The 14,236-nt window shown below is 45.4% G+C and overlaps 1 protein-coding gene and 1 non-coding gene across 2 annotated transcripts; one reads left to right on the forward strand and one right to left on the reverse strand.

The window, feature by feature from the left end:
• Positions 1-7,806: 7,806 nt before the first annotated feature.
• rpn1 (ribophorin I) lies at positions 7,807-12,616 on the reverse strand. Its single transcript, XM_035631700.2, has 10 exons — positions 12,195-12,616; positions 11,421-11,494; positions 10,636-10,942; positions 10,332-10,541; positions 10,046-10,238; positions 9,745-9,844; positions 9,512-9,650; positions 8,613-8,732; positions 8,226-8,471; positions 7,807-8,108 (listed from the first exon to the last, which is right to left on the reverse strand). The coding sequence occupies exons 1-10, from the start codon at positions 12,432-12,434 to the stop codon at positions 7,926-7,928; spliced, it is 1,812 nt and encodes a 603-aa protein (XP_035487593.1). The 5' UTR covers positions 12,435-12,616; the 3' UTR covers positions 7,807-7,925.
• Positions 12,617-12,866: 250 nt separating this feature from the next.
• Positions 12,867-12,939, forward strand: trnaf-gaa. The gene has a single exon. It is a non-coding gene; the product is annotated as a tRNA-Phe (tRNA).
• Positions 12,940-14,236: the final 1,297 nt, after the last annotated feature.

Consider the following 14,236-nt stretch of genomic DNA (forward strand, 5'->3'; position numbering starts at 1 on the left):
GGAGCGGGGTCCAAAGTGCCGCGGAATAAATTGGTGTTCCTTATCTCTCACTCCCAGATTATCGCCGCCTTTTCAAACTTGCACAACAAATACATTCAATGCATCTAATGCATCATTTGTGCGGCGAGGGGGTGGGGGGGGGGGGGTCTAGATCCCGCAGGTTGATAGAGATGGATAGGCGCGGGGAATGAGAAATATTTACACGTTTTTATACGCGCTGCGGCGTCACAGCCAATATGAAGGCTGTGTTTGGCACATGCAGGGGGCCAGTTTGTCGGTCAGGGCCACTTGCACGGTGCGCACACTTAACATATCAATACACGCTATATTAAACACACATCACCGCGATGTGATGCCTATCTGTCTGATTAGTTCCACCCGTCCCACCGGGACACTCTTAAATATAGGCCACCCTTTTGGAAACTCGTGTGTTTTATGATATAAAATGATTCTCACCCCCCCATCCTCAAAAAAAAGAAGCCAGACCGTCACACATTAACAAATCACAAGAACAACTTTCCTTTTTTAAAGATTGAAATATTTTTAGGTTATCTCTATCTTAGCAGTCTAAAACTACAGATGACGTGATAAGCTCAATACCCTGTATCCATACGTGTACGTGTGAAAATGATTCCCTCCTAATAAACACATCGAAACGCGATAGCGTCGTCTTCAGTTTCTCGACAGCCGAAGCTGTTTAATATGCTCTGAGTTTCCTGTGATTTGGTTTTGTCTGGCCAGTCCAGGCCTTCCCTCTTCTTCTCCCCCCCCCCAGAGTCCAGGGCAGCCGGGCCTCACGTTACGGGCCCGTGTTATCATCGACACACACTGCTGGCATTTGCTTTAACAGTCCGTAATTTAGTACATATGAGGACCTACTAATTTTTTTATAATTTATGTCAGGCTATTGCAGTTTAATTTAACGGGGAAGCGAACGAGCATGCCCCCCCCCCCCCCCCCCCCCCCCCAATTTCACTTTTCTCATCAATGACCTATGTCTTCAAAATTGGATTTACAGCCTTTATTCAACATGCCGGAGGGGGGGGGGTGGGTGTAGTAATGATGACAAAAATGTTTGTTCGTCTATAATCGAGCATGATGAGAGATCATTTAGTAGTTATGAGGTACACTTGTGTTTAAAAAAGAAAACACGCATACGCATGCACACGCACGCACACACGCACACACACACACACACACACTCTCACACACTCTCTTCCCTTTTAATACCACGGCATCTCCACCGGCCCCGGTGCTCTGATGGTCTCCTAGACAACCGAGATAACGGTGCAGCAGTTTTCCATATCGGTCCCGGAGTCTATTATAGCTCGGGATTAGCTCTCTTTCCGAAAAGGTCATACACAAAGTCACCAAACCTGCCCCCCCCCCCCCGCCCCACACACACACACACACACTATATGCGGCCCCCACCCCTCCACCCCCTCCACTCCTTTTCCAGGAAAGGAGGCACATTCATAAACATGCACGCGCCATTTCATTTAATGCCATTAGACTAATAGCACTGTGCGTTTTTTCTGCACTAAAAAAAACCCAAACACTCGTAATATAAATGAGAGCCGTCTGCGGATTGAGAGGAGGCCAGTAGGTTGTCTCACCAGGGCCGAGGAGCAGAGGTTCACGCTGCAGGAGCCGCAGTGGGAGGAAATGTTGTTATGTAGCGCCCTCTGGTGTTTGTGTGAGTGCATGCAACATACATCACATCCACTTCAAAGTTTGTAAACTTAAATGGTCAGAAGGTATATAGAAACCGAAAGGGACAAATTTAAGTTAAGGTCTCCAAAAACCTAAAAGTTATATTAAGTATGTTTTCTAGGATTCACAAAATGGTTAACACAGTCTCTAAAACTGAAAGTGATTTTTGTAGAGAAAAAGTTTCAATGGCACAAAAGGTTAAGTAGAAACCCAAGGGTAAAATAAAAGTTTAGGTCTCCAAAACCTAAATGTACATCTCATAGAAAACTGTATTTTTTCTAGGATTAAGAAACTATTGAGTCACCATTTTCCTGCAGCAATGGAAGCAGATGAGAACTAATGCAAACAATCCCTACAGGTGACGTTGTGTGTTGATGAGTTACAAACCTACCGGAGCAGATGGAGGCTTCACGTGATGACGAGTGGCACAGTCTCTGGGCTGGTTTGGGATGAACTGGACTGGAGGTGAAAGGTGAAAGATAATTACAGTATATAATATTGGCTTTGCTTCAGTTTCAATAATATGCTTATTTCATATATAATATGTTGCACGTGTTAACAAGCATGAACATCTGCAACTGGAACAAATACTATTTCATTTCAATTGAAGACAGACGGAATGACACAAGTGTGTTCCGCTTGCTGAACGTTTTAAAAAATGTAATCTAAATTCCTTGTTTGTTTTTTTCATCGGAATTTATTTGTTTAAATCTCAGAAACACTGAGACTTCATTCATAACATGCACATTTCTGTAACAGCTGGCAAAATGGAGGTGTTGTACAACTTTGTATTTGCATGAGGGTTTCTGAAGGACTGAGGGACTCTGTAGTAATCAAGCGGGCCGCAGACGGAGACTATAAGTGCACAGCTGGAATGTTCCAGCTGGGATTCCCGGTGGCCGGACAGGAAGTTAGAGGAGCGCTGACAGGAAGTGTGTGCATGGGGAGGGCCAGCATCGGGTGGAGAGAGAGGGGGGGTTTCCTGTAGGCTCTCTGCACATTTAAGCACCTCTGCTTATTCTGACTGCCCCCGTTCCTCGGGTCAATTCACAACCAACACGAGAAGTAAACATGCACAATCCACCTGTGCTCACTGTATGAAATTATAGGAATGCTATCAGAGGACAGTGGTAAGCCAAGGCAGTAAATTATGTACACAGGGAAGGACTGTGTCACAGGATGCAGATGTCACCACATAGAGTGAAACTTCCTGCCCATCAAAGCAGCCAGTGCCACTTTAATGGACTCACAATCTGCAGCCCGCAACAGAAAGTAAGTCATGGAAATACGGCGAGAGCGTTCAACGGGGAGGGAAGGCAGCGGAAAGGAGAAGAGAGCAAGTGGAGGGGGAGATTGTAGGTGGAGATGTGATGGAGCGATACGTGGATTGCAAGAGGAAAAAATCTCTTTGTCTCTCCTGAGCTCAGTGGACAATCAAAGTTTCCTATCAGCTCTGGAGTAGGGGAAATTGGCTGCCCTGGGAAGGAGAGGGCCACTCACACAACCAATGGGAAGTGCCCCTGTCACTCTAATCAGGTCCGATAGAGAAAGTAGGAAATGTGCGTGTGTGTGTGTGTGTGTACGTGTGCGTGCACATCAGAGGGAGAGTACTTTTTCACACTTTGTTTCACTCGCCTTCTGGTGATCCAAGACGATACAAACTCCAAAGGAGCCTCAAACCTTCATCTGCTGCTTATCCTCCCCACTGAGGGACATGTATGAGCCACGTGTGTTTGGCAAAAATTTGCCCTGAGAGGCATGACCATCAGTGCTTTGATGGAGTGCCACGTGGCAGAGATCAGAGGGGTCTTAGTGGGAGCTGTGGACAGTTGCACACAAGAGCGGCAAGGGGAGAGGATTACTGTCTCATCAATACAAATCCATACAGAGAGGGAGGTTGACATCAATATGCATATAAGCAGAGCACAGAGGCTTCGAGCAAAAGTGGTGTGCGCGATGTAAACATCCGCGCGAGACGAACTCGAAGGTGGACTTTGATGCTCGCCTTCTTTTGTGCCTTCCATCTTTCCTGCTCTCCCTCCGTCCCCACCTCCCCCGTGCCAGACAAGAATGCGTCTCTCTGCACCCAGGGCCCAGTCCTCTGTTTGAAGTCCCATCTCCAGCTCTGCTCTCCCGACACTGTCCTTCCCTTCCTCCGTCTTCTCCGTCGGCCTGACGGTCTGATCTGTCAACCCCGCTCCTCTCCGCCTCCTGCAGCTGCAGCGAGGGCCACAGACGCCTGCATTGTCCTCCCCTTCCTCGTCCTCACGCGTCTGCACCCGGCCTGGTCACACCTGCCACCTGCACAGGACGCAGGGTCCCGGGACCTGAGCCGCGAGGCTTTCATCCACCCCTCACCCCTCGCCCCCTTCAGAGCTTCTCAACCCGGCACCCTGTCACTGAGGAATGGCCTTTGCAGAGGGCCGGGGGCAGTGAGGGACACAGGGCTGCTGTTGTAAAGTTAGGTTTTAGGCAGAGCCAGAGGGAATCAGCGCAGGTGAGGCGTGTGTCTGTGATGGCGAGTATTGAGTTTAGATTCGCCTCATATTTCTTCTTTTCGATGACATCCTGACTGAAATGTATGTTGTTAGCTGTGTGTGTGTGTGTGTGCACGCGTGTTTGCGTGTGTGCGCGTGTATAATAACATGCTGACAGTGAGGGTGGTGGCTCTGTCTCAGTGATTTATGAGAGTGTGCTGTGAAGGGTCTTCTGAGCAGGATATTGTTCTGTGACTGGTGACTTCTGCCTCCCTCTTTGTGTGTGTGTGTATTTCAGAGTGAGAAAGATTAAGAGGGAGAGCGCTGCAGGTGAGCCCTCAATGTAATCAATCACCACCACGTCACGAGGCCCACGGCTTGTGGATTACCCCCTTCAACTGATACCTAGTCTGACTCCACATTTTTTTGCATATTCATTATTTTTCTGGCAGATAAAGAAAGAACACCCTCTGCATCATTACTATACTTCAGGAAAGGAAGATAATAATCCGCCTTATGCCTGAGGTGGGGGTTGGGGGGGGGGCATGACAGCTCAACCACATGGCCCTACCAGTAGCACACCCTGCACATACCCCACCATCCACCTCAAACACACACACACGCTTTGCCACATCAGGATACAGTGCTGCACATGAATTCCGGTTTTAAACAGTATTTCTGCTCGGCTCACGCCAACAGATAAACCGCAGTTCTTATGCGACCAGTAATCACATCCTGGGCCACAGGACACGACTGGAATGGAGAAAGAGTGGAAAGTCTCCAAACAACCGATACCACACAAGACAATGTGCTCTCAATGATATAACAGCCAAATAAACACCTCCATAATGAGTGATGACATAACCCTTAAGGTACAGCCATATTCAATGAGGTCACCCTCTGATGGAGGTAATAGTCCAGCAGCATGATAATTGCTAAACGGCTCATTCAAACATACACTCATGTACGCCAGCTTATTCAATCAGCCAATCGTGTGGCAGCAGTGCAGTGCATATAAATATGCAGATACAAACGTCAGCAGCAACAGGTAACGTTCACAATGAACATAAGAATGGGGAGAAAATTTGATTTTCATTCACAACAGTATCGAGAAAAAAACATCCATTGAGCGAGTTCTGGGGATGAGAGAGGTCAGAGCCCTGACTGCGTCTCGCAGGACCACTCTGTACAACTGTGGCTGATGGGCCCGTCAAAGCCTTTTTGTCTATAGCTGAGGAAAGACCAGAATCATACTGTCTGACATCTCTTATAGCATACTAACAATATTATTATGTTTTTAGGGGAATGGCATGTACATCCACACACGTCCTCAGGCTCTCTAACCCAGTCAGATCCACCTGCTCACCCTGTCTCCTGTTCTCATTCCTCTGACCTTCCCTGCCCACTCAAACACTTGTTCCTGTTTCCTCATCAAATCAGCCTTTTCCACCCGCTCCTTGTCAGATCGTCTGCTTATGTCTCCGTGTGATTCACCATGTGCCTGGGTGTAGTAACCTGTTGTCTGTACCCACCTGCCTGCTTGTCTGTCTGTCCATCCGTCCGTAAGCCCGGTCCTCCAATTCCTCCACTGCCTCTGCCTGCTTGCGCTCGAACCACCAGCCCTAACACAAGAAAGCTGGAATAACCACCATTTTGGATTGTCCAAAACGTACTGAGTTAGCATCTAAAGATTTTCTAAAAAAGCACCAAGGTAACATTTTACAACTTAAATATCTGAGTTTGCCCCAGAGAATTCAAACTTGAAATCCTTTTTCTCAATATCAGTTTCTGTCAATATTCCTGTCTGCATTTGTACAGCAATTTTTTGTTATTTTAATATTTTAAAGTAATTTTATTTGTAACATTATCAATTATCAATTAACACATTAAACAAACGATCTATGTATTCATTAGATTAAATAGGGATGAATTAATTGTAAACTGGCTGAAAAATGTAGTTTCAATGCATTAGTTTATCTGGAAATCCATTTGATCAAATCCACAAATATTCCACGCTTTGAGAATCTTTACTTCTTGCCAGTCTAATATCGATTCTAGCAGAGAGCAGAGCAGACATGAGCTCGGTGGTTTGCTGGGCACGTTCAGTGGCGTCAATGCAGAAGTGTGAGCAGCAGCAGCAGCAGCAGCTGAAGTCTGCCCGCTGTGCTTCACTGTGAGAATGAGACTCTGGGACTCTCCGAACTCGCCCTGCTCCAAGTCTCCTAGAGTACAAACAGAAATGACATTGTGTGGCCTTTCAGCAGCTTCGAGCATCAGCGCTAACAGACATTGTCTTTGCCTTCCCCCTGCTGTGTATTTTCAGAATGATTATTGTATGGCACATACAATATGTTAACATTGTCATTGTGAGGGGAACAGGGCCTGTTATTATGGGGCAGGAAATGACCTGCCGGGACCCCTGGTGACCTCAGAGGGAAAGCGATGACCTCAGACTGACCCTTGTTTGTCCCAGACTCAGACTGTAATCGAGGCAGGTCGGCTGCTCCGCCGACTGGGGAGGAGATGCTGATAGGTGGGGTTACTCTGAAAAAAAGGACAGCAACAATGTGCTGGAAATTCCCTCTGAGGTGCCAATTTTAAAAGAGGCACCAGTCACGGTGCACGTGACTCGATTTTATATTTGGTTTGTTGGGATGACATAATTTCTTTTTTATCTATCTGTCACCAGAGAATTCAATGGTACAGACAAGAGTCCAAATGCAATAACCTTTTCCAACAAGGTCAAACGGTGGTTGTCTCTTTACACAAGTGCGCCCTCTATTGATTAACCAAAGGTACTGCTTCTCCAGATTAACTAATACACCAGTAAAAAAACAAAAAATCCCATCATCCAACAATTTTTGACAATGCGTATCTCCACATTTTATTTTGAATTTAACAGCGTTCCATGTCATCGCCCCTTTTACAAACATTTGTGTCCCATTTCATGTCTTTTCTCACATACAACCTAATCTCATGTATTAACTAATCTCATGGTAAAAAAAATACCACTTACAAATCAAAATCATACAAAACATAGAAAATATGACTGAGGAATATCAAAAAAAACAAGCATTTGGGATGAGACATGATCAGAGCTTTAACGTTTTGTTCCCCCCCCCCAAAATATAAATGTCAGTGTGGGGCAAGTAGAAAAAAGATGTAAGTGCAAGAGAGCTAAGATTGGAAAACACTATCGCCTTTTTTCTTAAGAGCAAGAGATGGTTCAGTCTTAGAACACGGTATATCTGAGTAAAGACATGACACTGAAACAATTGGGCCCTTCGGCTATTCATTAAAATAAAAAAATCCCTAAACCGTACATACTTTGAACAAACGATTTGAACAACAGAACAGAGTGAACAGTCACGACGGAGCAAAGTGTGACAAGTTTTACATCACAACCTCTGCTGTCGAGTAGAGCATGCAGTGCCCTCAGGTGTATCTCAAGGCACAAAGACACGTGTTTGGATAAACCCATCACAGCCAAAAGATGAGATGTAAAAAAGAAAGTCCATGTCTGAGTTGAAGGATCAAAAAAAAGTTTTTAAGCATTTGTGTCACATTTCTTTTAATTCTCATACATACAGTTTGTTGTATGTTGTAGCAGGGATGCTGTGTGTGTGTGTGTGTGTGTGTGTGTGTGTGTGTGTGTGTGTGTGTGTGTGTGTGTGTGTGTGTGTGTGTGTGTGTGTGTGTGTGTGTGTGTGTGTGTGTGTGTGTTTTTTATGTATCTTAGAGCGCGTCCAGCAGACTGTCGATGCGGCCGACGAGCTCCTGTCTCCTGCTGATCAGAGTCTTCTCGCTCTCGATGTAAGCCTCCTTCTTGACCTTACCCGCCACCAGCCGCTCCGCCTCCTGGCTGGAGCGACACACCAGCTCTTTCAGCTGGCCGTCCAGCTTCTGCACCTCGCCAACCTGATGACACAGGAGAGGGGAGTAAACATCGTTGCACGAACGCTTTTTTATTTCAACTCACAACATTTCTCTCACACGCACACACGCACGCACGCACACACGCGTACGTCACCTTACCTTATCAGCCAAATCGGAGCCCTCAGCTTTGAGGCGGGCCTGCAGTGAGCTGATTTCATTGGTAAGAGCGCGGTGGTCGGCCTCCAGCGTCTTACGGCCGCTGTTGAGCGCCCCGGTGTCGCGGGACTGCTTGTAGCGGTTCACCACCTCGTCCATGTGTCTGTACAGACCCAGACGTTTGTTAACCAGAGTCAGCACCTGCTCTGTGATGGAGGCCACCTTCATACGGACCTCAGCAGCAGGGTCCTGAACAAAGAGGAAAGATGTACACAACAGATTTAAAACATGTGAGTGACTGAGTGAAAAAACAGAACAAATATATATGCAAATATGCTAAATATCAGAAGATAAAGGGGGCATGCGCAGAAACATGGAACGATGCCCTACCTTTGTGATGGCAAAGTCAAGACGGACATAAATGATGACAGTGAAGAAGAGAATGTAGAAGGCCCCCACAACCAACAGAGGCTCCTGCAGCATCAGGATCTTGTTGAAGTTATAATGAACCTGGAACACAAGGGAAGAAGTGTATTCATTTAGATATGAGAGGTTTTTCACAATTCTAATGAAATACACATAGCGTCACGTCATCTATTGAGGCTGATGTTTTCATTTGTCAAATTTATTGTAGATGCAAAAAAAAGGTATATCACTGACTGCAAGTAATGTAATGTAATGTAATCCCCCTAAACTGAAAGATAAATGTTGTCATGAAGAAAGCACCTTGAGGCAGCTTGATGACATAATTTCTATTGCTGAAACAATTTGCAAAAACTGATATATAAACACATCTACCATCAAAAAGGTATACAGTATTGGAATAGGCTGCACATTTTGGAATAAAACTGATGGAAAATTACTACTTAATATTATTATTCTTTGATAAATCAAATAATTTATCAAGTAGAACCACAAAATACACGCTGGTGACATTCTCAAATGTGAAGATTGGGCTTTTACTTTTGACCCTAAGTTTGAGATTACAGGTTGATCGCACAAACAAAAGCATACTGGTAACTTGTTTGCAGAGGCTTTCCTGAGCCCTGGTACAAAAAGAAGGTATACTGATTTGTTTAGATAAATCATAATAAAGAACCCCAAAAAAACAAAAACAATCCTCCTTATATCTGTGGGGAAAACTTTATTTTATCAGACCTGCTATGAATACCTCAATAACATGTCATACAAATTATTTTAGCCAGGCCAAACCTTTGGCTACAGTTTCGTAAACTCCTCAAAAATCTTGCTGCTTTGATGCTCACGTGCTTTGATGTCATTCATCTTACCACAACGTCCTGAATGTGCTGCTCCACCAGGTTGTTCTTGGTGGCGACCAGCACTGGTCGGCCAAAGGTATCCAGATATGTATAGTGCAGCTGGTTTGGCATGCGATCGATTTTGTAAGGTGTGTCCACATGGATGTTTCTGGTTAGACAAGAGAGAGGACATGACAATCAACTACTGTAAAAAGATCTACCACTAAGCCTGACGTACTGTAGATTTTCTTAAGAACACTGACCTGGCCCCCTCCGGCAGGATGATTTTCACAGTCATTGAGTCGATGACCTGGTCATCATACACATGGTCAACTAGTCTCATCTTCAGGGCATATTGGTCACCTAGGAGATAAGATTAAGTTACACATTTGCAACACACCCTGGCATTGAGTGGTTAGAAAGGAGGAGTTTCTAATGTGTGGGTTCAAAACATGAAGACATCAAGCACCTGGCCTGTTGATGTATCCCTACAAGTCTCGGGAAAATGTATATGAAGCATTCCCCAGTGTTTGGGTTAGTTGGGGTCATCAACAGTCAACTCACCTAGGGTGTAGAGGTACTCGTAGCTGGGCAGATTGTAGCCGATGATGTAGTGAGTCTTCCAGCCTCCAAACAAGGGGAAGCGAGGCCTGACTTCCACCTCCACAGAGTCATCCAGAACCTGAAGGTGGGAGGTGGAGATGTTCCCGATCTCGTCTCTGTAGTAAACGTCCTGAGCTGAGGCAGGAAGGATAGTCTGTGGCGGAGAAAGCGTATATTTATCATCATCATCACCTTATTAGTTTAAAAAAAACAAGTAAGACAACATGGTTTGTAATTTGTAGGGCACCTTGAAGGACTTGACAGATGAGATGCCGCTGTCTGACTGACGCTGGTAATCGTAACGTGAAAAGGGGCCCTTAAGGTTTGCTCCTGTGTGCCTCAAGTCGATTGTCTCTTCCACTGCAATGTTGCCCCAGTGAGACACCTCAATAATGCGAGTGATGCTGCTGATGGTGAGGAAGGGCGAATTGTTTTCATAATGGATCTTCATGGTGTCCTGAGCAGTAGAGAGAACACACACACACACACAATGTTTCAGTAACTTCGTCGCAGTTTCATCTGAAGCCTGTGAAATCTGGTCAGAGCCGTACCTCGCTGAACGGAGCCACGTCGCGGAAGGGTCCGTACTCTAGGACCTCGTCGGACTTGGCGGGGTTGCCCAGCTTGGTGTAGCTCTCCGCGGTCTTGGAGGCCAGACGGACACGCGTGGTCTGGCTGCGAGTGGGGTACGGCGAGAACAGGTAGTGGTTTCCCTGAAACACCACCAGCTGGCGCTCGGCCTGGGTGATGTGTGTGGGGAAGGGCTTCAGCACGTGGCTGAACATCATCTCCACCTTCACTTTCAGCTGAGCACCTGCTGCCAGACTGGAGGGCAGCTGCACTTTGTAAAACTCCCCGCTGCTCGGAAACAGGTGACAGAGAGGAGCGTGGATTAGATACGTTTAAATAATGGTGGTAGTGCTGCTGTGAAATGTCAGCGTCTCAGGAACTACAGAACCCCCCTTTCTTCAGATCCTTCTTCAAAAGATACACCTAAATATTTACTTATACGATATTGTTTTGATTGAACAAGCTGCAGAGTATGATTTTATAATCAAATGTATCTATTTTCAAATGAAATGTCTCTGGTCTAACAGAAAGGAAGGTTTGTGCTGTGAGCGTTTGACTGCTGTAGAAAGGAGCAGTGGGAAAACAATGAGTTCCGTGTATTCTAGTCTGAAGGCAATAGAAAAAGGCGCATCGACAAACTTGTTATTTGGACAGACTTTAAAAACACGACTGCCAGACCATCTAAATCATCAACGAATCAAATGTTTCCTTCGGTTTAGATGCGAATCTGGTTTGGTTCGGATGCAAAGAGTGTGATCTCTTTTACCTTTGGCCCTGAATTGAAGTCTGCTGAATTGAAGTCAGAGCCAGTGTGCCATCCTCCTCCTCATTACCCTTCACCTGTGAAAACATGACGATTAGAGCATATTCTCCATAATGTAATACACGTACATGCAAAATACAAGTAGTGTGAGTGCTTTACTTTGTGATGCAATGCTTAAAAAAATCAATTAACGTAAAGCTATGCAGTTTATTATTCTGTCCATAAACAAGTCGCATTCATAAGGGAAGGGGGCAGGCCTGCGCAGTCACACACGGAAGTGAGCTGCCCAGCGCATACGTGTCATTCAGCCACTGATGGAGCGTGCAGCGCTGCGGAAGTGAACGTTTTCTCACCCACATCCTCAGCAAATATGAATTAATCTGTCATCTGTTCGGCATGTTCATCTCTGCTGCTCACAGCAACTGAGCTGATGCGAATGCACTTAGCAGGAAAAAGGTCCAGACACAGAAGCTAACGGCGGCTAACTGTGGCTGTTTGCTAACACAGAGCTCGCCCACTGCCCGGAGGATCACATTGAGTGACACCGCACAGCTAGCAGCTGTAATTCCATGCATTCAATAAACAAATCGTAACACCTGTATGTGGCGTACTTTGATTAAAAAATGTAACCGCTGCAAGTCCGACAACGTAACGTGTGAGAGCTGCCGGACGCAGCAAAGCTAGGGTACGTGTAGCCGCGTACAGTGAAGCTAACAGGCTAGCCGGCTACATGCCGAGAGGTGCTGCCGTCGTTTAATTCACTGGTGCTTCGCTCACCGTGGCTCCGATGTACGCCAGGTGCGGGGCCAGGTCCGCCTCCACCGCCAGTACGAAGCTCTGGACGCCGGAGTTACCCTGGTTGGACAACACGATCTCCGCGGTGGTCTTGGCCAGATGGGAGCTCAGGTCAACGGTCCTCTTCACGTCCTCGTTCACCAAACCGTCCCCCGAAACCCCGGAGCCCAGAGCGGCCACGAGGAGCAGGCAGGCGGCGAGAATAGTCGCCTTCGGAGCCATGGCTATTCGACGAGTTGAGCGCTGAATTCCGGTGCGCGGGCGGAAAAAGACTTGAGGCGGGACAGGACTGTAGAGCAGCAAAGAAAGGCCGCCGCGCCGCTCTACATCAGAAAGAATGACGCTTCATTCAGTCCGACGCGGTGACGTCACGGCGGGCTCTCTGCGACGTGCAGCGCGTCTGAGGCGATTGTGACACCGGAGAAAAAAATGACCACTAAAGAGGGCATTAGTAAATAGAAAGGGATTTAAAATGACTTGTTTTATCTCACCGTTTTTGGCCTGTCGAATGGAATGTCTGTGGCTGTGATCCGTCGCGTCATTACTGCATGGATAAATGCTTTATCTTCGATTCGGCACTTTGCAATTGACCAACATCACGTCCTCTGAATAAAGGTTATTCAAAACTTTTTTTTCTTCGTAATGAGCCCATCCGCCGAAATAGCTCAGTTGGGAGAGCGTTAGACTGAAGATCTAAAGGTCCCTGGTTCGATCCCGGGTTTCGGCAGTGGTTGGTAGCCTCTGAAAAGAGGAAGCCTTTTTTACACTCTTTGGATGATAGATAGATAGAAGTATATACGCAGTTTTGCTATATCCATATTTGTAAATCCTCTGTGATTTAAATCAGTTACAACTCATCTATCTATCCAATAGACAGACCCAGCTAAAAAGTTTCTCTTAAGGTTTTTAGAAACCTTAATGGAATTTTCCTTGAAGGTTACATCCGGGGGGCATTGACTCATGTGCAATTTTATTTGCCTCACCTGCATAATAAATCAAATAAAAAGAAAGATTTTTAAAAATCCATTTGAATTGGTAGGAACAAAATCAAAGTCATCAACAACACTGTCACATTGGTCATTGTCAGATACCGAGCTAGCTACAGGACCACTACAGGAAATCTTTCCTGCCGCATGCCATAAGACTGTATAACACCTCACCTCTGGACTCAACAGTTTTATCTAAATTAAAACATAAATCCAGGCACATTGCACCTTCATGTTACCATGATCCTCTGCACACTACTGGTAAGTGATTGTACTACTGCACTATTTCCACTATTAATATGTAAATTCTTTATATTTTTAATTCTTATTCTCTATATTTTTGCAATTTTTATATTTTTACATTTGTTTGTGTATATATTGTATATATTTTGTGTGCTGTGTGAAGTACTGCTGTTACACTGGAATTTCCCTGCTTGGGATAAATAAAGTAACTATCTATCTTTCTATCTATCTATCTATCTAGTAATATGAACGGGCCCTGGCAGATCAGCTAAGAGCAGTGTGAATTAAGAGTGGGGTGCCATGACGTGTCATGTCAAGCCGAGGCCTCTGTTCTCGTGTGGCACTGCTGGCAGACAGCAAAGATGGATAACAAAAGGATGCGCCATATTCCTGCCACTAGCCATTAGACTGCGCAACACTTCACCTCTGTCTGACGGAAAACACCCTGGACTCTCAGTGTTAAACAAATCCTGTTACCTTATTACCATGTTCTCATGCTAATTACTGGTAACTAATTGCATACGTGCACTAATAACATGTACATTCTTATATTTATGTTCCTTATTATTGTATAGTTTTTGCGGTTCTTTTATATTTTTACACTTGTATTGCTTATATATTTCTTATATTAGTAATATGTGTACACCATACTGTCGCAGAATTGTTGTCTATCCTCCCTGAGAAACTCTTAAGATGAGTCTTCTCAGGCACCAAGCAAGGCGACGAAGTGAAGTTAGTATCTAACCAGAAGTGCAAAAAAAAAAGCTTTAAAGTGCAGAGTACAGTATAATCAAA

The sequence above is a fragment of the Scophthalmus maximus genome, chromosome 6 (genome assembly GCF_022379125.1).
Source record: "Scophthalmus maximus strain ysfricsl-2021 chromosome 6, ASM2237912v1, whole genome shotgun sequence".
Classification (NCBI taxonomy): domain Eukaryota; kingdom Metazoa; phylum Chordata; class Actinopteri; order Pleuronectiformes; family Scophthalmidae; genus Scophthalmus; species Scophthalmus maximus.

Excerpts from the sequence above, each read along its gene's own strand:
- rpn1 (XM_035631700.2), bottom strand. The coding sequence starts at position 12,434 with ATGGCTCCGAAGGCGACTATTCTCGCCGCCTGCCTGCTCCTCGTGGCC. Across the intron at positions 9,651-9,744 it reads ATCCTGCCGGAGGGGGCCAG|AAACATCCATGTGGACACAC; the intron begins GTCAGTGTTCTT and ends TTGTCTAACCAG. Across the intron at positions 8,109-8,225 it reads GCTCCGATTTGGCTGATAAG|GTTGGCGAGGTGCAGAAGCT; the intron begins GTAAGGTGACGT and ends CTGTGTCATCAG.